Source organism: Papaver somniferum, chromosome 7 (genome assembly GCF_003573695.1).
Source record: "Papaver somniferum cultivar HN1 chromosome 7, ASM357369v1, whole genome shotgun sequence".
In the NCBI taxonomy this organism is placed as follows: domain Eukaryota; kingdom Viridiplantae; phylum Streptophyta; class Magnoliopsida; order Ranunculales; family Papaveraceae; genus Papaver; species Papaver somniferum.
Genome location: NC_039364.1, coordinates 221,145,237 through 221,170,907, shown reverse-complemented (window position 1 = coordinate 221,170,907; position 25,671 = coordinate 221,145,237). Strand labels below are relative to the sequence as shown.

The 25,671-nt window shown below is 37.6% G+C and overlaps 4 protein-coding genes across 5 annotated transcripts; 3 read left to right on the top strand and 1 right to left on the bottom strand.

The window, feature by feature from the left end:
- The first annotated feature begins 9,748 nt into the window (after positions 1-9,748).
- On the top strand, positions 9,749-11,958 carry LOC113299636 (protein N-lysine methyltransferase METTL21A-like). Of its 2 annotated transcripts, XM_026548698.1 has the most exons (5): positions 9,749-10,282; positions 10,695-10,727; positions 10,807-10,991; positions 11,360-11,473; positions 11,616-11,958. In XM_026548698.1, exons 1-5 carry the CDS (start codon positions 9,900-9,902, stop codon positions 11,744-11,746), a joined length of 846 nt encoding a protein of 281 aa, XP_026404483.1. In that variant the 5' UTR covers positions 9,749-9,899; the 3' UTR covers positions 11,747-11,958. The 2 variants fall into 2 exon arrangements, with proteins under 2 accessions (XP_026404483.1, XP_026404484.1); XM_026548699.1 differs by lacking the exon at positions 10,695-10,727 and having other exon boundaries at positions 9,755-10,282.
- Positions 11,959-12,693: 735 nt separating this feature from the next.
- Positions 12,694-15,216, top strand: LOC113299635 (GPN-loop GTPase 3-like). The gene is made up of 9 exons (XM_026548697.1): positions 12,694-13,031; positions 13,145-13,253; positions 13,360-13,441; positions 13,589-13,674; positions 14,030-14,133; positions 14,236-14,366; positions 14,475-14,568; positions 14,678-14,733; positions 14,823-15,216. Exons 1-9 carry the CDS (start codon positions 12,987-12,989, stop codon positions 14,917-14,919), a joined length of 804 nt encoding a protein of 267 aa, XP_026404482.1. The 5' UTR covers positions 12,694-12,986; the 3' UTR covers positions 14,920-15,216.
- A 466-nt stretch (positions 15,217-15,682) lies between these two features.
- Positions 15,683-20,507, top strand: LOC113299633 (alcohol dehydrogenase-like 6). The gene is made up of 11 exons (XM_026548695.1): positions 15,683-15,799; positions 15,961-16,097; positions 16,858-16,904; positions 17,316-17,638; positions 17,804-17,886; positions 18,541-18,616; positions 18,707-18,768; positions 19,006-19,101; positions 19,228-19,389; positions 19,681-19,808; positions 20,268-20,507. The coding sequence occupies exons 1-10, from the start codon at positions 15,778-15,780 to the stop codon at positions 19,798-19,800; spliced, it is 1,128 nt and encodes a 375-aa protein (XP_026404480.1). The 5' UTR covers positions 15,683-15,777; the 3' UTR covers positions 19,801-19,808; positions 20,268-20,507.
- A 43-nt stretch (positions 20,508-20,550) lies between these two features.
- On the bottom strand, positions 20,551-23,358 carry LOC113299634 (DNA repair RAD52-like protein 1, mitochondrial). Its single transcript, XM_026548696.1, has 4 exons — positions 22,969-23,358; positions 21,879-21,916; positions 21,675-21,769; positions 20,551-21,099 (listed from the first exon to the last, which is right to left on the bottom strand). Exons 1-4 carry the CDS (start codon positions 23,271-23,273, stop codon positions 20,956-20,958), a joined length of 582 nt encoding a protein of 193 aa, XP_026404481.1. The 5' UTR covers positions 23,274-23,358; the 3' UTR covers positions 20,551-20,955.
- Positions 23,359-25,671: the final 2,313 nt, after the last annotated feature.

Genomic DNA, 25,671 nt, shown 5'->3' with positions numbered 1-25,671 from the left:
TACACTTTTCTATCCTAGTACGAGACTTAGCTATGTAGGCTAGAAATCAAGACTCATAGTTTTGATCACTAACATTGACAAACATGCTTGAGATAGCAAGGCATGCGAGGTCGACCGAGCAATGCTCTAACAGAATAGCAAGAAACAGAATTCACAATCCATGTCTACGTGTGAAGCAGAATATATCGCTGCTGGCTCATGTTGCACTCAACTCCTATGGATGAAACAAATGCTAGCTTATTATGGAATTGATACTGGAATAATGAAGATATTTTGTGATAACTCTAGTGAGATTCGAATCACTGAGAATCCCGTTGAGCACTCAAGAACAAAGCACATTGATATAAGGTACCATTTTATTCGAGATCTCTATGAAAATGGTATCATAAGTATGGAATTTGTGCCTTCCGAACAACAATTGGCTGATATTATTCTCACTAAACCATTAGACCCTGCTACTTTTCAACACTTACGGCAGTCTATTGGTGTTGTTTTGGTTCATTAAATGTTTCTATGACTCTTGCCCCTGTGTTTATCTCGATCTTTTGGAAAATTGAATTTGAAACTCCAGTAAGTGTTTACTTCAATTCTGTATTTGTTTCCGTAGGATTGATTTTTCTGTCAGAGTTCTTTGTGTGTTGTGTCAAAATAAATCCTTCTTTTCTTTTGAAATTAAGGTCGCTCTTGTTGTTCTTTCGGGAATGACATATTATGGGGGAGAGTTATTAATTGAACTTGTGCTTAATTGCTAAATATTTGTGGGGAGTGCGGCTGTGGAATATTATAGGGGTTATCTTATATTTTTAAACTCCTCGATGAATGTACTTAGATTCGGATTTATGATTGCATCTAAATAAGTTGATATTTGCTTTCTTTTGGTCATGAAATATCTCTTTCGGAAATGTCATTAGGATCCCGTTCTGGTACCTTTGCCAATTTTATTGACAAAAAGGGGTAGAATTAATATGTAGTTCACACTACAAATACATATGGTTTTCGGATCATTATGTAAGGGGGAGTGGTTTCCATGTGAGATGGAGTATTGACTAAGGGGGAGTGATACATATCACCATAGTATTGTTGTTGAAGTTGTGATACAATTGAACTTTGACGCTGTATAATGATACTATGACATTGTGTAATAATGATTGAGAACTCTTGTTTTCTCGTTGTTATAGCTACGGATTTTCAACAAAGATGATGCTGAACTTACAACCTTTGGGATCATTGGAGTACTTGGAACTGACGAAAATTTCGAGTAATGTTGAAGATTAGACATGTGGAATAGGATCTACAAAAGTTTATTTATTTATTTTTTGTATTCCATATGTATTAATAATTTTGTCACTAAAATTGACAAATGGGGAGATTGTTAGAGCATTGCTCGGTCAAACTCGCATGTGTTGCTATCTCAAGCATGTTTGTCAATGTTACTGATCAAAACTATAAGTCTTGATTTCTAGCCTATTATAGCTAAGGTCTCAGACTAGGATAGAAAGTGTAGTTGAGCTCAAGAACTCCATGGCAATCATCATACAAGACGAAGGACTACTCAAGGAACTGGTGGAACTTCATCGACTAAAAGGTATGTGGAGACTTGAACTTATATACCACTCAAAAGTATATTTACTTTATCTCCTATTCTTGAGACAAAAATCGCTTAGCTATATAGACTTCGATTATACACATTTGCTATTTCGAGCCGAGTTTATCTCGCCTATCTATTTCTCGAAATATGTGTTGGTAAGCTTTCGATTTAGCCAAATTCATCTTGATCTAGTGACGAAAGTCATGTTATGTTTCAATCACTTTGAAAATTGCTCTGGCGAAAAGTGGTTTATGAATAACGACTATATAACGTCCTCTAAGAATGTTTCAATGATTGAAATGAGAGTTTAGATTATATAACCATTGGTGGATATAAGCATTGTTGTGGAAACACATAAATGTATAAGTCCTTATTCCTTGAACCGAAGTTTGCGAACTTTGTTGATCAAGAGAACCGGAATAGTGGCGTGAGCTAAGTCCTGCGAACTGGAGGAAGTTCTCGACCCGAGAAAATCTGCTGGAGTTTGTGAACTCCTTCCGGGAACTTAAGTCCGCGAACTTGAGTTGGTTATATCTAAAAATGGTTGTTCTTGAACTCATGTTTATATAAACTAAGGAATGCTTTTGCAAACCGTGGCTATAAAGTTCTTGAACCGATTCGAGTGAATCAAGTCGTTTTTGCTTCGATTGTGTCTTGTGTAGATACATAAGATCTAAGCAATTGAACAACTCTCTAACTAGTTCATTTGAGTCATTTGAACTAGTTATGGTGAAGAAGAATATGGTTGATATGAAATTGCTCATATGGCTAACCATTTGGTTAACTATTGTTGAACCAACAAATGTTCATATTTGGTACGGTTACATAAACCCAAAATAGTACATTCCATTTGTGTGTAACAAGCTAAGTTTTCGATCTAACGGTTGAGAAATATTAGCTTGAATCTAATCAGGTTTTCATCTAACGATGAATATTGAATGTTTTGTTACCAAGCTAACATTGATTGCAAACCCTGATTTGAAAGACTATATAAGGGAGAACTCTAGCAAGTGGGAAACCTAATCCCCACACCTTACGTGTGATACTAGTTGCATAGGCTAGAGTCGATTCTCCTTCAACCTTTGGTTTTCTTCTCTAAACCAGGTTAACGACTTAAAGACTCGCAGATTTCTATTTGCTTGAGTATATATCAAATCAAGAGATTGAGATATTAACTCTTTGATATACTTTTTATATAGATTGAGTCTGACTGTCTAGTTGATTCTCTAGAAAGTATGTTGGAGTTTGTCCATACAGATTGCTAAGCGAAATATTGGGTGTGGTTGTTGTACCCCCGCTTTTTCACAATCGAACATCTCAGATCTTACCGCATGACACTAACTCAGTGGAATCATTACGATGTAGTGATATGTAGGTTTTTCCAGTCAGTCTAAAAGATGAGGCCCTAATGTGTTCAATAATTTTCCGAAAGGATCGGTTAAATCATTCGCTTACCTATCCGAGCTGTTCTTAGAAACATACATTCACAACAGCCGAGTCAAGCCAGAAATCAACATGTTGTTCCAGTTAAATCGGGGACCAAATGAGTCGCTCTGCTCTCCGGTAACTCGCTGAATAAAATTATGCACCGAGGTCGGAAGAGTCCCAGAGGATTATGTGATCTTGGGCTCCAAAAACAGTCTGAGAAAAACAGTCCCCATATTCGTCTGCATGTACGAAACCATGCCACCATGTCTAGGAAAATTGAGAGAGATTTAGGAGGACTACATAGCCCTTTAAGAACTCCAAGACGGGACTTATGACAAATTGGTCAAAAGAACCAATAGAGGAGAAAATGTGGTAGAACCACAGAACCCTCAGGCGCCAGCCCAAGGAGCAAGGCGACCCAACAACGTGTCCACTCAGTTCGATAAACATCAAAGTGGAGGATGAAAAGGGTGAGACCAAGCCCAGCAAAAGAAGGGAAAATTCGTAGATACAGTCTACACGAAGCAAAACGCCCCCATATCCGAGATCTTCAAGAAGATCGATGGAAAATGTAAGATTACCTACCCATGGAATAGAGGACAGCAGCCCGAGCGCGCTAATAACAGTCGATCCGGAAGGGAGTAAGCGACAGCTGAATGGAGATGATGTCTTGAGAACCCTTTTCCTTTTAAGAGTGCGAAATTACAGGGCAGGTAGTAGGGCTTTTTGCTCTGCCTTAGCAGCGGGAAAGGAGTCTATCTATCTCCTTAGCTTTGGTAGATTTCCCCCAACGCAATCCACAATTCTGCGAGTTCCACCAGTTCTATAGCCACACGACAAACTCGTGCAGAGATCTAAAGAAAATGGTGCAAGACATGATTGACGACGGCAAACTCCAGGAGTACATCGCGCAACCAGCGATCCATCCATCTGTAGGGGAACCCGTATATCATGTGGAAATCCCTCGCGAGGCACAATATTTGGGATGCAACACGATATCGCACTCCGTTATCACTACTCCCACACCTAAAGGAAATATCACAGGACGAATCCACAAGCGAAATTTCGAAGGTGACGAAGTTTTCAGCGTAGCAAAAGAACCCCCCATGGAGGAGTGGATGAAAATGCCTATCAGTTTCTCAGCCTCGGAGGCACCTGATGGAGGACGAAACCACAACGATCCGCTAGTGATCACGATGTCTATCGCACTCCCTGAACACGAGGGTGAAAAAGAAAAGCCTAAGGTATTGCCATTGGCCATGCCTAAGATATTGATCGACGGAGGAAGTTCCGTTGAAATCTTAAATTACAAGACTTTCAAACAAATGGGTCTAAGAGATGAATACCTAATACCATCTACCTATAACATATTTGGCTTCAATGACTCATCTACCCGCCCAAGGGGTAAAGTAACTCTAGAAATCCGTGTAGGAAAAATCCTCACCTTGACCACATTATATGTAGTGTACGTATTTTCACCCTACACAACCATTCTCGGACGATCCTGGGTCCATGGGATCAAAGAGTCGCCTCGACTTATCATCAGAGACTAAGATTTCCAACACTCGATGGGATCGAAGAGATCATGGGAGACTCGGGCGAAGCTAAATACTGTTACAACATGGACGTACAAAATGGCGAGAACAAGGTAAATTCCCCAAAAGAAAAGAAGAAAAGGGCCAAGAACGCTAAGAGCCAGGCTGAAATCGATACTTATATAGAAGTAAAAAACGAAGCGAGGCGCTCGGATGGTATACCAGCCTCGGACAATGTCCCAATCTCGGACTCACCTATGGATCCCATACAGAACCTCTCTGACGTTGGAGAGCTTAAGTCAAATTTCTCGACCTCGGAACCTACAAAGGAAGTAAACATCAGAACACCCGAAAACCAGGGTATGGTTAAGATTGGAACTCTCATCGACAAAGAGGAAGAAGAGAAATTAGTACGAGTGCTAAAAGAATATTCTAATGTCTTTGTATGGCGCATGGAAGATATGCCTAGGATAGATCCAGAAGTCTGTTGTCACCACTTGAAAATCGATTCAAAGCACAAGCCCATGAGGCAAAAGATGCGAAAGGTGGCACCGGAGTATCACGAAGCGATTCAAAAAGACCTAAATAAGATTGAGGTATCAAGAATCATCCGAGAAATACAGTATCCAATATGGATATCTAACATGGTGATTGTACCAAAGAAAAATGGAGGAGTGCGAATCTGCATTGATTTTAGCGATCTTAATAAAGCTTGTCCTAAGGACAGCTTTCCGCTCCCCAATATTGATCAGCTCGTAGAAGCCACATATATGGATTTCTATCCCTCATGGACAGATATTCGGGCTATAAGCAAATCCCCCTCGTCGAGGAATATCAAGAGCACATCGCCTTCTTCACTCCCCGAGGTCTATATTGTTATATTAAGATGCCATTTGGACTAAAAAACGCAGGCGCGACTTACCAAAGAATGGTGGAAACAATGTTTGGCAGTTGGATACATAAAACCCTAGAGGTATACCTGGATGATATGCTCATCAAGAGCAAACTTCCAAAAGATCATGCAAATGATCTCAAAGAAATTTTTGAACAGATGAGGAAGTTTAACATGAAAATCAACCCAGCAGAATGTGCTTTTGGGGTAACCTCAGGAAAATTCTTGGGATACTTGGTCACTAAGAAAGGCATCGAGGTCGATCTAGCTAAGGTGCAAGCCATATTGGAGATGCCCTCGCCTTCCACAGTCAAAGAAGTGAAAAGATTTAACGGATGGCTAGCAGCCCTGGGAAGGTTTATAGCTAGATCGTCCGACAAATGTAAGGATTTCTTCAGTACTTTGAAGAAAGGCGAAAAATTATCATGGAGCGTCGAATGTGAAGAATCCTTCCAAAAGGTCAAAGAACATCTGGCCATTTTTTCGATGCTACAAAAACCCGATCCAGGAGAGAACCTTTATATCTACCTATCAGCGACTAGCACTTCGATCAATGCGGTACTAACTCGCATATACAAAGAGGTGGAAAAACCTATTTACTTCATAAGTAAGACTCTGACATCTGTAGAGAAGAATTACTCCAAAATCGAGAAAATCGTGTTGTCCTTGGTTTACGCGACGCAAAAAATGCGAACGTACTTCCATGATCACACTGTGACAGTCATCACGAAAGCTCCAATTGAATCATTTCTAGACCATGCCGACAAAGCAGGGAGAATCTCCAAATGGGGAGATCAAATAAAACAATTTGGGGTGAAGTATCAAGCCCAAACTGCCATAAAAACCCAATTCGTTGCGGACTTCTTAGCGACTTTCCTCTAGATGATACAGATGAGATAGAAGAGATCCCAGGAATGGAGGAGGAGCTAGAAGATCCACCCCAGCTGCTTCGCTCAAAAAAACCCAGGCGATGGGAAGTTTTTGTAGACGGGTCATGTAATTCATAAGGATATGGCATCGGAATGGTCTTTACAACCTCGACAGGCCGCAGGACCGTTTATAGTCTAAGACTAGAATTCCTCGCCACTAATAACATAACTGAGTATGAGGTAGTTATACACGTTCTCCGAGTGATAATCGCGCTAGGAATTAGTGAAGTGAGACTCACGAGTGACTCACATCTCATCGTCCGACAGATAGATCAGATATATGAAGCCTCCAATGCATGTTTGCATCGATATCTCCAACTCGCCAAACACTATATCGTGCAGATACCAAACATCACGTTACGATACCTGAACAGGAACAACAACAGTCACGCAGATGCCTTAACATTCATAGCCTCCATGATAACAGATCCGGAGGCTACAAATGTCAGAATCGAGAGGGTAATGTTTCCCTCCATACCCATAGAAGGAGATATGGGAATTCTTAATGTATACTCAACAAGCCAAGAAAAGGACCTACCCGATGACGATTGGAGAACCCCAATCATGATGTATCTAGCCAATAGAGATCTCCCAAGCAACCAGAAGCTCGCAGACAAAGTGATCTCACGATCAGGAAACTACCAGCTTAGGGACGACATACTGTACAAGCAGTTGTACCTGGGACCCTTATTTAGGTGTCTTTCCTTTGTTGAAGGCCAAGAAATATTAAAAGAAATACACTATGGTTACGCATGGAATCATAGTGGGGGAAGATCCCTGTTAGAGCACTTCTCGGTCGAACTTGCATGCATTGCTATCTCAAGCATGTTTTTCAGTATTAGCGATCAAAACTATATGTCTTGATTTCTAGTTTACTTATGACTAAGTCTCGGTCTAGGATAGTTAAGTGTAGTTGAGCTCCAAAATCCATGGCAATCATCTCACGAAGACGAAGAACTACTCGAGCAACAAGTGGAACTTCATCCGATAAAAAGGTATGTGGAGACTTGAACTTATCTATCACTCAAAAGTCTACTCTATCTCCTACTCTTGAGACAAACGTCGTATAAGTATGATAGTTTTCATACATACACATTTGTTATTTCGAGCCGAGTTTACTCGCCTATCTTTTTCTCGAGATATGTGTTGGTAAGCTTTCTCTTTAACCAATTTCATCTTTACCCGTGACGAAGGTCATGATGACATTTCAATCTTGAAAATAACTTTGATGACGATAGTCGTGAATAATGAGTGTTATAACATTATATAAGAATATTTCAATGATTGAAATGTAGAGTTGAGATTACCAACTATGGATATAAGCATATATATAGTGTGTTTGCACATTAGTGTATAAATCCATGTGTCGGAAACCAAGTATGTGCATATGTGTGCATACGGTATTGGTGAATGAGACAGGTTGGGTACGCTTACCAGCAGAAGTTTTCCAACCGAAAATTCCTGCTGAGTTTGTAGTTTGCAAACTAGTAAACCAGTCACCTTAGGTAAGCGTACCCGTACGCGTACCCACAGAAGTTTTCAAACCGAAAATTTCTGCTGAGTTTGTAAACTCAAATCCGGTAGCTAAGGTACGCATACCCGTACGCGTACCCAAGCTGGTTATTTCTCAAATCGGTAGTTCATGAACTTAAAACAATAAATTATAAGGAATGCAATCTTTGCGAACCGTGGGTATATTATTCATGAATTGGTTCAAATGGATCAAACCGATTTTGTTTCAATTGTGTCTATGAATAAAAACCTAAGCAATTGAACAACTCTTCAACTAGTTCTTATGAGTCATTTGAACTAGTTATGAGAAAGATGAATACGGTTAATATGAAAGTCCTCATATGGCTAACCATTGGTTAACTATTTGTGAACCAACTAAGTGTACACGTTTAGGTATGGTTACTCAAACCTTAATGAATATATTTCATTTGTGTGTGACAAGCTAAGTTTCGATCTAACGGTTGAAAGATATTAGCTTGGTTGAATCAGGTTTTTCATCTAACGATGAATATTGAATGCTTTCTTACCAAGGTAACTTAGATTGCAAACCCTGATTTGAAAACTATATAAGGGGAACTCTAGCAACTGGAAAAACTAATCCCCACACCTCATGTGTGATACTAGTTGGTTTTGCTAGAGTCGATACTCCTTTAACCTTAGGTTTCTTCTCGAGAACCTGTAGGTTAACGACTGAAAGACTTCATTGGGATTGTGAAGCCAGCCGAAACTACTTCTCTTGTAGTTGAGCGATCTAATCTTTCCATTTTCTATCGTACGAGTTCAATTCAATAATTGACTTGAGATTATATCTCCGATAGGGCAAGATAAAAAGAAATCACAAACATATTCGTCCCATCGTTTGTGATTCTACAATATCTTGTTTCGCTACCATACGATTAAGATTATTGTGAGGTGATTGATAATACTAGGCTATTCTTGGGGTATATAAGTCTGGGTTATCAATTAGTTCATGTTCACCTTGATTTATCAAAAGACGGAACAAAACTCATAGGTTTATCTGTGGGAGACAGATTTATCTATTATCGTAGACTTTTCCGTGTGATACAGATTTGTTTATTAAAGTCTTCGACTTTGGGTCGTAGCAACTCTTAGTTGTGGGTGAGATCAGCTAAGGGAGTCAAGTGCGTAGTATCTTGATGGGATCAGAGACGTAAGGAGCGCAACTGTACCTTGAATCAGTGTGAGATTGATTAGGGTTCAACTACAGTCCAAACCGAAGTTAGTTTGTAGTAGGCTAGTGTCTGCAGCGGCTTAATACAGTGTGGTGTTCAATCTGGACTAGGTCCCGAGGTTTTTCTGCATTTGCGGTTTCCTCGTTAACAAAACTTCTGGTATCTGTGTTATTTCTATTCCAGCATTATATTTTGTTATATAATTGAAATATCACAGGTTGTGCGTTGTATCGATCAATTGTGAAATCCAACCTTTGGTTGTTGATTGGAAATTGATTGATCCTTGGATATTGGTCTTTGGTACCATCCTTTATATCTCTAGTATTTGATAAAGACTCGCATATTTCCATTTTCTTGAGTAAAGATCAAATCGAGAGATAGAGATATTAACTCCTTGATATACTTTTTATTAAGATTGAGTCTGACTGTCTAGTTGATTCTCTTAAAAGTATATTAGAGTTAGTCCATACAGATTGCTAATCGAAATATTGGGTGAGGTTGTTATACCCCGCATCTTTTGTATATATTACTTTAATACATCTAGTGTTGTTGTTCACTAGTGCAAGATTCCAACAATCACCCATCAGGTTGGCGCTGCTGGTCTGGTGCTTTGACCCTGGCCAAGAGATTGGAAATTGGGTCGCCTTATACGAAGAGAGAGGCATTTTTTATATCTGCAATGGTATCAACCCAGAGGAATCTGGTATCCCCTTTATCAATTGTGATTTTTTAGATCCTATGCCGCTCTGCCTACTTCTCACCCCTCTCTGAAGAACGTAACCACAAGTTTTCCCACCATCACGCAGAACTAAAAAAAAACTCATGGAAGTAAATTCAGTTTTGAACGAGGAAGACGAAGAAGAAGAAGAGCTGATAGAAATTGGATCATATAAGGTACCGATTCGAATCGTTCGTGACCCAGCAGAAGAGATATTATTATTATGGGCGATTCAACAACCAACTCTTTATAAACAGAATGCTTTAGTTCAACAATCTTCACTTAACCTTGATCTTGAATCTTGTGGTCATCGTATCTCCATCATTCAATCACCTTCTTCCATGTCTACACCTGGTGTCACTGGAGCTGTTATGTGGGATAGTGGTGTTGTTTTGGGCAAATTCTTAGAACACTCTGTTGATTCTTCTTCTCTGATCCTGCAGTCTAAGAAGATTGTCGAAATCGGCTCTGGTTGCGGTTTAGTTGGGTAATCTCTCTCTAACACCCTCTTCACTTGAAAGCTAATTAGGTTAATTGTATAGAGAATCGGACGAGTCGGTTCGGAATAGCCATTATTGAAATGGGTTAATGAGTTCAGCTTTCTTCTCTTTTGCATTGTTTTTGAATTTTTGAAAGTGGGTTTTCTATAATGATTTGTATGCTGGTTGAGTGATGAATCTCACGATTTGACTCGGTGTGATCATGGTTGAAACGGGATTTTATTGTTGCTTAGAAGAAGAAAGATTGTGGCTTATTGGTGCCACAATCGCTGACACTTTACAACTTTGAACTTAGTAAGCTTAATGTGGCATTCTCCGAATTTCTTAAAAGAAATGTTAATTTACCCTATAGATATCAAAGTGTATATTTTCTTCTGATTAATGTTGCATTTTTCGCAGAAGATTGTTTCCAGCTAACTTGTTTGCTAAGCTGTAAGGCAAGAGAGGTGTCTGGTAATGTAGTCTTCAAGTATTTTGTTGCTTGACATTGTGCTTACTGTGTTTGAATCAGTTGCGTTGCAGCTCTTTTGGGCGGTCAAGTTATTCTCACTGATCTTTTTGATCGGTTGAAACTTCTAAAGAAGAATGTCGAAGCCAATGTGAGTACTTGGGATACACGTGGTTCTGCAACTGTAACTGAGCTTACATGGGGTGAGGATCCTGATGCTGAGTTGATTGAACCTCCACCTGATTATGGTATTCTGAATTTCCAACCTCTCTTTGTAATCTATTTTCCGCGAATTAGTAGGAATGTCAACTGATAGTTCATTTCAAATTCGATGTATAAGAGCTATGTGGACCTTAAATTTCATGTAAACCAAAGTGCTTACGGTCCATAATTTATTTTGTGTTTATATAATATAGTGACTTGCATCTTTAATATTGAAGATTGATTAAGGTTAAGGGCGGCTTACACAATAAACACTTCGTTTTGTGGATTTAGCTTCTTCACGACGAGTAGATTATTCTGAATGGATCAGTTTTATAATATCGAATGTCAAGTTTTAAGCTATTGGTGTAGATCGTATGGGTACCTTAGCTATGAAAAACTTTTTGTGTTTCAGTACTTGCATCAGACGTAATTTACAGTGAAGGGGCAGTGACAGATCTGTTGGTTACTCTACGACAACTTTGCGGATCACAAACAACAATATTTTTGACCGGAGAGCTTCGTAATGGTAAGAATTTTAGGGCATTTTTTTCTCTCGTGGTATACTCAAAGTTGTACTATGTTATCATCTCTCTCTTTGGTTTCATCTGCAATCCTAACCAAAATGAAAGTCTTGTAGTTTCTATGTTCTGATCGAATACTTACTGCAGATGCTGTTATTGAGTACTTCCTAGAACTGGCAATGGAGGAGTTTGTAATTGGTCGTGTCGACCAGACAAATTGGCATCCTGATTATCGCAGTAGCCGTGTCATGATGCTTGTATTAGTGAAAAAATCATGAACATAGCGCTTCAAGATTAGTTATGCACTCTAGAAAAAAGAAAAGCTGATTACATCTTTTCCTGCCAAAGTTCCTGAGCAAAGTTGGAGTTCCATTTTCTACATGTATTCATTTTGCCTTGCCAAACTTAATGAAATATTTTTGCTATATGTATTCATTTGGGTGTAATTTTTCTTTGTGGTTTAACTAGGGATTCACCGGCGCCTCCCACACTGACTAGTTCAACCAATTTAGCATTACTTGAATAGAATCCCCTGAGCTGCCATGTTACATGACTGTTAAGGAATTGTTTTATAGCGTTTAAGTGCACTGTGAAACCTGCAGTGCTACTATGACCCAAAATTTGCCCAATCCATCACCCAAAATTTGCCATGACGAGAAAAACGGACCCATGTGTACTAAATTAGCTCCCATGTCTCTAGATTTGCTAATTGCCTGTTTGGGTAAAGAATTTCAGAATGACTTTTAGAAACAAAAAAAGTTCACTTTTTGGAAGCAAAATAGTTTTGTTTAGAACTTGTGTTCATGGTAAGAACTTGTTTGGATACACATTGGAAGTATCATTTCGATTTCTATTAAGTCATAAAAAAAAAAAGTTAGTTTGGGTATAAAATTTCAAAACGATTTCTAAAAGATTTTTTTCTTTTTTTTTTGTGAAGCAAAATATTTCTAAATATGGTATTCAAACGCGCTATAAAATTTACGACTTCTGTTTCCGATATCCCGACCGCGTTACAAGGGGCTCGAAATCTATGGCGTTATCAATCTCGGCATGTAAGTTGCTGTAACCTGCAGGGACGGAGGGCCGAAGAGATGGGCAACCTGAACCTGTCACGGTGTCACCTAATCAATCAATGATTCAATGTAGGGCATTGTAGGGCCGCGGAGCCCGTGTAGTTATCAATTCGTCCCTTTAGTCAAAGTACAGGAGTATTTTAGTGTGAGTCATGCAAAACCGGTCTTAATCAACTAGTAGACTGCGGTTCTCTTTTCTTCTCCTCTCCGAAACTGTTGCAGAGGTTTTAGGGTTCGGAGGTTGATGAAAGAGGCGATTGAGAAAGGATTATGAACTTTTCAAACGTTCTCAACTTCTTATTTGCTGCTGCTATTTGGTGTGCTGCTTACGCTGCTGTTGCAGTTACTAGGGTTTTTAGATTCTTCAGTTTCTTTCGTTCTTCATTCGTCAATTAGTTATAGAAAAAATCTAGGGTTTTGGAAATACACATAGTTTATTTTTATCATGGGTTACGCACAGCTAGTCATCGGTCCTGCTGGTAGTGGAAAGGTAATTTTTAGTTTCTGTATTGAATTTTAGTTTTTCATTTACTGTAAAATTCATTGATACGCTGAAATTTGTCGAGCTGATTTTGTGTTTATTCTTATGTTTGATTCAATCAGTCGACATACTGTTCTGGTTTGTACCAACACTGTGAAACAGTTGGGCGAAGGATCAATATTGTGAACCTTGATCCGGCAGCAGAGAATTTCGACTATCCTGTAGCTATGGGTAATTGAACTGAGAATCCTTTTTCTGTTGTTGTTATTTTTTGGATATGTTTTCTATGGGTTCTTTTTTTCATTTGTATATAATCTGGGGGTTTATTTGTTTTCAGATATAAGAGAACTCATATCTTTGGAGGATGTTATGGAGGAACTTGGACTAGGTCCTAATGGAGGACTTATCTATTGCATGGAGTATCCTCCCAACTAAATTGATTCTTGTCTATTTTATACTAGTTTAGGCTGCATTTTTCCCCCATTTACTCCTGTCATGAAATAGATTCGTTAATCACTATCTAATTTTCCTTGTACAATTTGGATTCCCTTGACTGTCGCGTCCAGGCACCTTGAAGATAATTTGCATGATTGGTTGGACGAGGAGTTGGAAAACTACTTGGATGATGACTATCTTGTTTTTGATTGCCCAGGTATTTCCTGTTCCGCACTTTAGTTTCTATGTTATATTTCTGAGTGAACCTCATTATTATAGTTTTCTTTTTCTTTATATCTGTGATATATGTTTTTGGCATATTGTTGCTTCTAGTTGTGGATGTTGCTTGTGAACTTAGTAAGGATGATTATTCATTTGGCTTGTGGTTCAGAAATTCATGTCAGTTTATGTGATATTAGTCTTAATAAGCCTGTCTATGTTGATTCTTTCATGTATCATTCCTGATATACTATCACCAGTGTCTGAGTGAACCTCGGATGTACAAGGAGTTTTCTTCTCATGTTTTGCATTTTCTGGATCATAAGGACTTCTTACTCTTTTGTCCTGTACAGGTCAGATAGAACTCTTTTCTCATGTTCCTGTTCTTCGTAACTTTGTGGAGCATTTGAAGCGCAAGAATTACAACGTTTGTGTTGTCTACTTGCTTGACTCACAGGTTTGTCTTCGTCTTAGACTCTTAGTTAAACTTTTTTCTTCTATGAGAGTATAACATCAGACTTCTCTTAGCCTAAACATTTTAAAATTGTGCCTGTAACAGTTCATGACAGATGTGACCAAATTTATAAGTGGTTGTATGGCTTCGCTTTCCGCAATGGTTCAGCTTGAGCTACCCCATATCAACATTCTTTCCAAGATGGATCTTGTGAGAGATAAAAGGGGAATTAACGAGTGGGTGCCCTCTATACTATGGATTTCATTTCTTTTTGTATTATCTTCCTATCATATGTCGCCTCTTGATGTCATAATAATCTTTGTATATTTTTTTACTGCTTGCAGTTATCTAGATCCTGAACCAACTGTTCTATTAGCAGAATTAAATCAATGTATGGCACCTCAGTTTCAAAAGTTGAATAAAGCTTTGATTGAACTAGTATGTATCCCACCCCTGAACTGGTGTTGTATTTTCATTCTCTACTCTTGAATGTCTTATCATTTTGGGATCATTTTTACGGAATACTGACCCTTTTGGTGGAAACTAGGTTGATGAGTATAGCATGGTGAGCTTTATGCCTCTCGACTTGAGGAAGGAGAGCAGGTAATCTCTCTCTCTCGAACGAACCACCTAGATGTGGAATCTATGCACGGTGCAGTTATTGATTTGAATCTTTTTTTTGTCATTTGCAGTATTAGACATGTCCTAGCACAAATTGACAATTGCATTCAATTTGGAGAAGACGCTGACGTGAAGGTTAAGGATGTTGATCCAGACGACGATGAATGATGATGGCAAACATCTATTGACACTTTTTTTTGGTCGGAAACAAGCTTGCAGACCCATGTTTTGAAGCCAAAAATATATTAACATTGAAGTACTTGGTACACATTGATTTGTTACAATCCTACTTTAGTCTTGTCAAAGGAAGTGTATCAAAAAGTTCCTCTGAACTTCAATGGCATTGTTAACTAAAACTCAAATTCTCTTATTAACCTCTTAAGGTGAAAACAAGAACCACAGTTTGTTTGTCTTGAGATTGTGATGTACATTTTGTGAGTAGATTTATTATTCAGGTCTGAAACATCTCTAAATTTCAAGTTCATTGTCTGGTCCATCTCTCAGCGCATTTCTTCTTACCATAAAGGAAGAAACCTCACTTTTCAACTTCCTAGTGGTATTCTTCCTTTTTTTCAAAAGCAAGAGCTGAAGCAGAAGGGTTCTCCAAAATTTCTTCTTGCCCAGAAGGAAGAATGGCTGTTCTGTTGATTAGCCTCAGAATCTTCTTTACTTCGAATATTGTTTCTGACCGTGCTGTTATTAAGCCCAAGATTCTTCCAATAATGGAAAGATTTTTTATTTTTTTAAAAAAAGATCTACAGTGCCCTCTTTAAGTCTTGAGCTTAGCTGAATTACACTGGTGTTTTTTTTTTTCTAAATTAAACTGAGGTCAACTAACTTTCTGGAATTTACCCTTCTAATGTAATAGTGGCTGACCTCCATAGAGAGTGGAGGTTGGTAGTCCTAATTCCCTTACCTACCACCAGCTCCTCTATAAAAGCTCTCTCTCTCTCTCTCTCTCTCTCTCTCTCTCTCTCTCTCTCTCCTCATTTTCAGAATTCCAGTTTCATTCATTTGCTATTAGAAATGTCCACCATTACCTGCAAAGGTAACGGAATCTCATTTCATATATCTTCTTTGAATTTCTACAATTTTATTTATAGCTTCTGCTTAAAATTTTATAATTTCTTCATATTTTCCACTTCTAATTTGTGTCTCTTGGGTCTGTATTTATTTTTTGTTTGTGTATTTGTGCTCTGAATTTTACAGCTGCTGTTGCATGGGGAAGAGGAGAAGCAATGGTAATAGAGGAAGTTGAGGTTGATCCACCTCAACCCATGGAAATTCGTATTAAAGTTGTTTGCACATCCCTTTGCCGCAGCGATGTCACTCAATGGGAGTCAGAGGTATTTGTAATTACTTTTAATGTCTTTACACTTTTTTGGATGTCTAGTGAGAAAATAATTCTAACATACAAATATAATCTTTTCAATACGAAAATGTACTTCTTTTAACGGATTTGCTAGATAGGATTAGGCGATTAGCATTTTATCATACAAAACATACTTAATGCACATCTCAAAGAGATATGTGTGATAATGGTTTGTTAGTCTTGATTCATCGATTATGGGTGCTATGGCATCTTCAATTATGCACTTGAGTTTAGACCTGAGAACACTAGTTCAGTAAGCCTTGATTCGTTGAATGAGCTAATGTTACGAATTTCATATTCATTTCCGAATTAGTTACTAGTTCTGGAACACTGCAGCTTCAGGAAAGATCTAGGTATGAAACTTATATCAGCTCACACATCTAAGCTACTAATTCAGGAAAGATGTGTGCAATACCTGTTTTCCCATTAACATTCTCTTTTAATTTTAAATAGAGCATTTGTTATAGTCATCCTCCATTTGAACATTTAGATTCTTGGGTAGTTGAGTTCTAGGTATGAAACTTATATCAGCTCAGCATCATTCTCTCCAAGTTGAATAATAAAAAGACGAATAGTTCAGAATCATCGTAAAGAAACTGTACACTCATTTTTCAGTGTGGTAGAATTTTTGGTTTTCTAGGATAGGGTTCTAAAGGGAGGGGTATCTTTGGGTTAATTCAAGATTATAGTGTTATTCAACACAAACATTTCATAATTTCTGGTGATTTTGGCAGGCTTTCGCTCCCCTATTTCCTCGGATTTTTGGGCATGAGGCGTCAGGGTGTGTTCTTTATTTCTTTTCTTCTTTTCATTTGATTATTGTAATACATTTTTTAGCAAAGTTGGCATGGGGAAATCCCATACGACTCAAGTATCCAAATATTATTTTGTCAAAACTTTGTTGCAACTATCTTGCACTTCCTAATTCAAGCCATGGTACAATGCTCCTGGATTGACCATGAGTCCATGACCCCAAGTATAAAACTCAACTTAGATGACCCTAAACTCATATCAGTCAACTCAACCGTGACTCCTCTATCAATGACCTGATCAAGAAATTAGAGTAAGGACAAGAAATGTCCTTTCTATCAATGTCATGAGATAAAGTTTTGTAAAAAAGCTTTTTTGGCGCTTGTATATTTTCCAATAATGTACTGTGTGACCTCTAAGCTAAATCCCATCAACTTGACAGGATAGTTGAGAGCATTGGAGAAGGAGTCACTGAGTTCAAACAGGGTGATCATGTAATCACGGTATTCACTGGAGAATGCATGACATGCAAACACTGCACCTCCGGGAAGAGCAATATGTGCCAAGTATTGGGAATGGAAAGGAGAGGGCTAATGCATAGTGATCAAAAAACTCGCTTCTCAATAAAAGGAAAACCCGTTTATCATTACTGTGCTGTTTCAAGTTTTAGTGAATATACAGTGGTGCATTCGGGATGCGCAGTTAAAATTAGCTCAACTGTGCCATTAGAGAAAATTTGCTTGCTCAGTTGTGGAGTGGCTGCGGGTAAGTTTGTACCTTTCGAAGATAATCTTGTTAGCGGATCAAACACTTCAGTTCCCTTTTGTTCTTTTTTGTATTGCTTGAAATGCCAACATTCTTAGCTGCCACTTAGCTTATATAATTTGGTCAGCGATGAATACATTTGATAATTCGGTTTCGTTTTACTAGGTCTTGGTGCTGCTTGGAAGGTTGCTGACATATCCGAAGGATCAAATGTAGCTATTTTCGGCCTTGGAACTGTTGGCCTTTCTGTAAGTATTGGGTGTTAGTCTCTATGTTGGTTTAGCAACAAAACATGATTTGTATTCCTTTAAACTGGATTAGTACTAATCCTAATCAATGAGATTAAGGTTTGTTCATGTTAATCATGAATGTTTAAGAGTACATAATGATAAGTATCTCTTATACTATTTGGAATGGCATACTAGTTATAACAATGTTATGTGAGGCTGTTTTTTCAACCGTTGATGGAAGGTTGAATGACACATGTCTTTCATAGCATGAGGTGGACTCCATTCTAGCTCTTGTTTATAAAGAAATTTTTCCATCATTAAAGAATAAGAGAAGATAGAATTGGAAGTGTCTGCCTACAAGTTTTTCTTTCTACTGTTTAGCTAGATCCAAGGTATGCACTTATACTTCCGATCTACTTCATGTCAAGTGTTTTCAGTTGTAGAATATTCGATCCTAGAGCATGCATAGAACTACATATCAGCATAAGGTATTAAGCATGTTCACATAAAAATTGATTACAGCTAATAAGGAATTGCAGAGCATGATTATAGGCTGATATTCTATCATTGGGAACTTTATGACAACTCGTAGGAGCTCCAATTTTTGGAATAGTTTTTACTTCCATAATGAGAGACACACTACGGATTGGTTTTAAATTTTTGTATGAATAGGTTGCACAAGGTGCTAGACTAAGAGGCGCATCTAGAATAATTGGGATTGATACTAATCCTGAAAAGTACGAAAAAGGTAATCAAAAGCTCAGCTTCTAGCATCTTGTGCTGTCTGTTTCTGTTTACACAAAATTCTGATCTGTTGATATGGTGGTTCTTGATGCAGGAAAGGCATTTGGTGTGACGGACTTTATAAATCCAGCTGATTGTGGTGAACCCGTTCAACAGGTATTTTGTACATTCTCATTTCATTCCAAGAACGCATTTTGAAACTGCTAAGTCGCATTTTTTAAGTTCAATACTATCTTGGAAGCACGCTTCTCAGGCTACACTTGATCTTTCTTCTTTAATTATGCTGTTCATGTGTGGGTTATTCACTAGCCACTAGCTATTGTTGTGATGGGGAACCTTTTTGGGCAGTGATCTGTGAAAGGATAATAAAAAAATTTAACACTTCATTTCCAGGTTATCAAGCGTATCACTGATGGAGGGGCTGATTATTCTTTTGAATGCATTGGTGACACAGAAATGATAACTACTGCCCTGCAATCATGTTGCGACGTAAATTTTCTTTAAAACTGTGACCCAAATTGTATTTAGCTCATTAGCTGCTCTACTCAACTAGCTTTGTATGTCTTAAGGAAAAAAAAAACTAGTTTTGTTTTATTGTTTTTGTTGTTTCTTCAGGGTTGGGGTGTGACTATTACTCTTGGTGTGCCAAAAGTAAATCCAGAGACTAAGACCCATTATGGATTACTTTTATCTGGCAAGACTTTGAAGGGTACTTTATTTGGAGGATGGAAACCAAAATCGGATCTTCCATCATTGGTGGATATGTACATGAAAAAGGTTAGTATTGCGTAAATGTCAGGTAGTTGTAATGAATTATTTGGTTTGATACCCACGGAAGAAAAACACAGAGGAGACGAAGATGATACTATATACCTATAGTCTATAGATACAATCTTAGATCCACCAATTTTCTTTGAACTTGAATTCGATGAATCAGGCTTAAAAAGTGAACTTGTACTCTCGTAAATGTATCAACTGGTTAAGGAATGGATGCTGCAAGAAACTCAAATTTTAAAAAAATCTAGATGGGATGTGTCAACTGGTAATATTTGAGTTATTTATTTGCAGGAAATTCAAGTTGACGAGTTCATTACTCACAACTTGGCATTTGAGGATATCAATAACGCCTTCGAGCTGATGAGAGAAGGGAAATGTTTACGCTGTGTGATTCACATGCCAAAGAAATAATATGCAAGGTGAGACTCTGAAGTCATTACTACCGAATAAGACTTTATGTCATGATGTGCTTCATATATCAGAATGTTTTACCTGTTTCCTCACTATTTTTGTCTTTGTGGTATCTAACAACTGATGCTTGACAAGAATCCTTATTTTGATCGTGTCATCTATCTTGACGAGTGTCTGGGATAACTACCCTATCATTTGTTATATTGCTTCATTTTCCCTATAAATTAGGTGTTGTAGGCCTTGGGGTCTGCTACAGTAAAGAACTTAAGGAAAACAACTAGGTTTCCACGAGATCATCAGCTAGTTTGGGGTTCTCTGAAACTTTCTTATGTTTTACTGTAGTTCCGATTCTGTTTTCTAAGTATTTTGTGCTTTACTTGATACTTGAGTTGTGTTCTTGTTTGAAACCGCAGAAGTTTGAATATAAATAAAGATTTCTTAATTTTCTGTGTCGGATGTCCTTGCAGCTTGGAACTGCTACAGGTTTGCAGCGTTTCTCAAAATTTACCAATTTAACAGAGATTTGTCTATGAGAGCACTCAATTTAGTGTCTACTGCAATTTGTTTAAACTATGAAATGTTTTGGATGCTTGTTGTAATACTAGTTCATGGCTTTTGTGCCTGCAAATGTGAAAAAAATCTGTATTTAGTCATTGAGAAGTATCAGGGATACCTCTTCTATATTGTGCTCTTTACAGTATAAAAGGAAAAAAGAAAAAAAAAAATCTGATCTATCCTCTTCTGTTTTGTCCGTTAAAATTTCAATCTCTTAAAATCAAAAAGCAGTAAAAGACAGCGTAGCCTCTTGTGACCTCAGAAAGCATTCTTTGAAAACACCTTGTTTTTGAGCTCAAGGTCATTTCAAAATTCATGCAAAGTACATTTTAAGTTCTTTACATTCTCAACAGACAATTTGCAAGATATATTAGCCAAAATATACATGTAAAATTTGCAATTGTTGTCAACTAACACATCAACACTAAAAGACTAGTCTTGCCGATATAAACAAGAGAACACCGAGAACACATCCACATGCCCTCACCAACATCCGTCGGACTATGGTTTTGAATTCTTAAAAGTTGAACCAAAGTAAGTGATCCAGATAGGCGCAAAAAGTTAATCCTAGGAGAAAACTGTTGCATCTTCTCTTCATTTTTATGACAGATCATCATGATACAGATGAAGCCCCAGACCAAGGCGTGCACAAGCACGACGAAACGCCATTGATTCTGCCTTCTGAACTGGATCTCCAGAGATCTTGTCATCTACAGATACAGTTCCAGTCGATTCTCTATAAATCTGTTTCAAGTTTTCAAGTCATCAGCAACCAAGACACCCCACAAAGAAGCATGATTGCTAAACAAAATGGAAAACAAAAGAATCTGATGGCAGTTATGTAAATATGGTCAATTCCAAGAATGAAGAACCTCATAGATCACTGACAACACTCAAAACCAGAGAGGAAAGTTATTTGCTGCAAGTTGAAAGTGTAGATACTGCTAATCCTAATACTTGACCAAAGCATCTCTATAAAGCATATGTACCAGTAGTTCAGTTCAATGTAATTCTATAAATTGGTATGAAGCAACTCGACTGAAGATAGACAAGATAGCAAAAGACATCATAACTCATAAGCTAACGAGATTAAGAAGAGAAAGAGAACATGAACATAACGTGAGATATTTTCATCGTCTGTTTTATCAATTACATCATTAAATGTCTTCGCATCTCAAAATTTTACTCTGTCTTATCATGTTTCGGGATTTTCTGGCACAGTAGCAATTTCCATTCCAAAGGATTCCATTTCACTATGAATACACGGTTACACGCAAGTTGCAACACATGTATATCGAAATATAGTGTGAAAATTATACCTTGGCATCAGTTCCATATAGTGTAACACGATATATGACAGATACGTATTTACCATCAGCAGAATATTTGATGTCCCTAACCTCACCTGACCATTCTACAAACAATGAAGACATAAAACACTCAGAAACTTAAAAAGCTTGATACGTTACAGAACATGTTGTTGTGACTACCGAAGTGAGGCAAAAAAAAAATTTGAACTATACCTGGAGCGTGTACATTCAGAATTCTATTAACAATGTGCCTGCACGAAACAAACGAGTAACGCACTTGTCAGCAAGAATTTTTCTGATCATTTTTGTGTACAGTTGTGTCTAAGTCTACAACCGAAACCACAAAAACCAATATCGTACATTCTTAACCCAAAGCTATTGTTTTTTCAATTATGGGAGAAATTCAAAACTTAAACCTAATTGGCAAAACAGAAGCTAGGAGCCTATTCAGTCCTCTACATCTCAAATCTTCCAAACTAACTCAGTATTTACTTTCCTCCACTTCACTTTATACAATTCCGTTGCTTTCACATTTCTACTATAGTTCCACATACAAGGTTATCCAAATATTTTAACAAAGAGGCAAGAATGATTGAAACGACTAAGACATGGTGACACCAAGCCTTACTTGTTTCATCCATATCCCGGCTAGATAGTGGCGGTGGTTTATGATTACGTGATTCACATACAGGATCAACTTAGACATGAAAATGTGATAAAATACTAATACGGCACACATGTAACTACCATCTATAATTAAGATAAAAAGTAGAGCTGAAACCAAGGAGTATCGAGCATTGGTAGCATCATTGCTACATCCTGGGCATTACAAAGATAGTAGTTCCCTATCAATTCAAAGGTTAAGTGTGCAATATGAATGTATACATAAATAAGCTATTGGACACAAACATTCTTAATCATAAAGCAAATCACACAGAAATAAACATAACATGACTTAAATTTCTCATTGTTCTTATAATGATTCATTTACAAAAGAACATTAAACTCTCTTAGCAGATATTCAAGAATTTAAGCCTTGCTCACAAGAACATAACAGTTCAAATGTGTCTGGCACTTCTTATCTGCAATATAGTGAAGCACAGCTCCGAAGCTGACCTCAAGTATGAATGTCAGGCCCCAAGAATACAGTATTCAACTTCTAGAATCAGTCTACTAATACCATAAACCAATATTAAGCTTAAACATCAATCATGGCTTTAAAATGAATTTTATCTTCTTAGCTTCTAAACAAACAGTAAATACATAGGGGGGAAAAAAAAACGAACTTAAAAAATGTGATTACCAGGGAATATATCTCATGCTAAACCCCTTTTCAGAACGGGTTTTGATAAGTGCATTAGGAATTCTTTTGCTGAGTTCTTTAAGGATTTCTGATAAGGGTTTACTGATTCCAGAAGCTGGGGCATCAGAAACATCTGATTCAAATACTGGGACGACCTCTTCTTTTTCACTCTCTTTCTGATACTTCTCTTTTGCTGAAACCCTAGCGTATGAGCGAGAAGGTATAGAAATGACTGATCTAAGAGAAGAGCTTAAGGATGATGAAGAAGAGGTTTTAAGTAGGGATTTCATCAAAGACGACGCCATTGAGAGCACAGTAGCTAGGGTTTAAGTCTATTTTCTAGGGTTTATGAATGAATGTGGAAAATGGGAAGGTCCAGAGGGAAAACAAAGAAGACCAACAATTAATTGTCTTATTTCAAGGGTTTTGGTTGTTCATTGTGTCTTAATAAAATGCAATGTGATCCTTGATTTGTTGTTTAAATTGCATTTATGTCCTTTGACTGTGGTCTCTAAAACTATCACCTACCTAATTCCTAAGGGCAATTCCTATGGCAATCAAGGAACTTATTATTTTGTTGAGCCACGTGGATGAATAAACTGCATTTTTCATTATGAGAAACAAGACAAAATGAACAAATTTGATATTTTAGGGTCCCACTAGTGATTTTATTAATATAAACTAATGAGAGTTGGGTCCTATTAATGATTTTATTTATATAAACTAATAAGAGTTGGGTCCCACAGATTATTAACAAATAATAAAAAATAAACCCTAAATATAATAACCGGGTTTGGCAGAGAGAAAAGCAAGGGGCGGTTTTGCTTCAAACTCCAGCGATCTTCCTTCCAACTCCAGCGATCTTCCCTCCAACTCCAGTGATTGTGGCACAATCGCCCGCTCTTCATCAAGCGCGCGCTACATAATTCAACTTAGTGAACAAACCAACAAATTTGTTGGTTTGAACATCCATTTTTCATGTTTGTTGAGTCCATAGTGGGATCAAAATCAACAAACTTGATGGTTTGTTCATCCCATAGGAACTGCTCTAAGGGCATTGTCATTTTCGCCAATTTGCCTGACCAGGTGGATGTGCGAACGGGCTCGTTCACTATGGAAAAAGACACTAGAATATGAAAAAGCTTATGGTAGAATTGTACAAAATTCCTTTATAAATTTTCTTTAAAAAAAAGATTATCATAGTGAGTCAAAGGAAAAATAAGAAGTAAAGATGTTCAATCATCAGGCAACTTTTCAAGTGGACAAAGTTTCACTTGGAATCGAGCTTAAGAGTGTAATGTTAAACAAGTGAGCGGAGAAGGTGCATTGCGTGGTCATATATCTCAAAATGGAGAACAAAAACACTTTAAAAAAGTAAGAGGTGGGTAGTCATATACGCATGATGTGTACGGTATCATCATAATATTGTCACAAAAACGGGTCTGACGATATTCAGGCTTAGTCTGATGGTCTTCTAATCTAGCATCTACATTGGAAGTCTGCGTCAGTTAGGACAACCTCCTAAGTCCTATGGTAGTTCTAATGTAACATACTAGATGCGCCGAATCATCCAGCGAAAAGTAGATTTAGGAAGCTGCGGTGAATCATTCAGCGAAAAGTAAATTTAGGTTGCGCTGAACCAATCTCGGCCGTCAGATCAAAAATATATCTAGATACGCTGAACCCTTCCACGAAAAGATGATTTTGATCGCGCTGAACCATTCAACGCAACAATCTCGTTATTAGTTCACATACGAGCAATTGCTAGGAGAGAGAACTAATGTTAACAAATAAACAACTTTTTTTGTTTGAACTGCAACACTTTTTGGCTAATCTAGCAACCCAATCTAGCCTATAGGACTTAGTCTCATGGTGGCGTTTCTATTTAATACGTCATGAAGACCATATGACTCAAGGCGTTCAAGTAATACTAGAACGTTAGTGGGGCATTGCAAATTCTTTCTATTTTAAGGACTACGAATGCAGAAATCTCATTTTTCTCTAATTCGATTTTTGAACTTAATTATATATTTTATATGCATCTTAGAATGTGAAAAATTTAAATTATGAATGTTGCTTATATATAGGAGTTTCACCGTTATATTTTTACTTCCTAATATGAGGGAGATATTGTTTCATTCGACCAAGTGAAGTGACAGTCATGTGGGAAATATGAAGAGCTTCTTCAGTTGTACAGTTAAGATGAACAACTGTCACAACTTCATTGATTAAATTCCGGTGGAATATACGTCTTTGGGAGAAAAAAATTACGACTCTACAATGGAAAAAAACGAGAAAACCCATACTATTTTAACCAAATTATTTGGAGGAGCTCGAAAGAACGTTTGTGTTACGAGTACTCGGTCAATTGTGTTTTTCCAATGTTTACTAGGTAATAAAAATTGGTTGGCTCAAAGCTTTGGAAGATTTGGAAGAAGCACAACCAAAATATGCTTGGGAGGGTCTGCAATTTTATTCGAATTATACATAGCCCTCGATGATTATACTATTATGAATACAAACTTTCTCTGCCTATCTGATTCTCTGAGCAGGAGACAAGAACATAACCCATGAGATTTCTTTTGGATAAAAAGTTATAAATGTTGTTAGAGCACTGCTCTGTCGAACTCGCAAGCGTTGCTATCTCAAGCTTGTTTTTAAAGTTTAGTTTCCAAAACTATAAGTCTTGATTTCTGGTCTACT

Excerpts from the sequence above, each read along its gene's own strand:
- LOC113299636 (XM_026548698.1), top strand. The coding sequence starts at position 9,900 with ATGGAAGTAAATTCAGTTTTGAACGAGGAAGACGAAGAAGAAGAAGAG. Across the intron at positions 10,992-11,359 it reads TGAACCTCCACCTGATTATG|TACTTGCATCAGACGTAATT; the intron begins GTATTCTGAATT and ends TTTGTGTTTCAG. Across the intron at positions 11,474-11,615 it reads GACCGGAGAGCTTCGTAATG|ATGCTGTTATTGAGTACTTC; the intron begins GTAAGAATTTTA and ends TACTTACTGCAG.
- LOC113299635 (XM_026548697.1), top strand. The coding sequence starts at position 12,987 with ATGGGTTACGCACAGCTAGTCATCGGTCCTGCTGGTAGTGGAAAG. Across the intron at positions 13,675-14,029 it reads TCTTGTTTTTGATTGCCCAG|GTCAGATAGAACTCTTTTCT; the intron begins GTATTTCCTGTT and ends TGTCCTGTACAG. Across the intron at positions 14,569-14,677 it reads ATAAAGCTTTGATTGAACTA|GTTGATGAGTATAGCATGGT; the intron begins GTATGTATCCCA and ends GGTGGAAACTAG.
- LOC113299633 (XM_026548695.1), top strand. The coding sequence starts at position 15,778 with ATGTCCACCATTACCTGCAAAG. Across the intron at positions 16,905-17,315 it reads TTTGGGCATGAGGCGTCAGG|GATAGTTGAGAGCATTGGAG; the intron begins GTGTGTTCTTTA and ends TCAACTTGACAG. Across the intron at positions 18,769-19,005 it reads GTGGTGAACCCGTTCAACAG|GTTATCAAGCGTATCACTGA; the intron begins GTATTTTGTACA and ends CTTCATTTCCAG.
- LOC113299634 (XM_026548696.1), bottom strand. The coding sequence starts at position 23,273 with ATGGCGTCGTCTTTGATGAAATCCCTACTTAAAACCTCTTCTTCATCA. Across the intron at positions 21,917-22,968 it reads AGCATGAGATATATTCCCTG|GCACATTGTTAATAGAATTC; the intron begins GTAATCACATTT and ends TGTTTCGTGCAG. Across the intron at positions 21,770-21,878 it reads TCTGAATGTACACGCTCCAG|AATGGTCAGGTGAGGTTAGG; the intron begins GTATAGTTCAAA and ends CATTGTTTGTAG.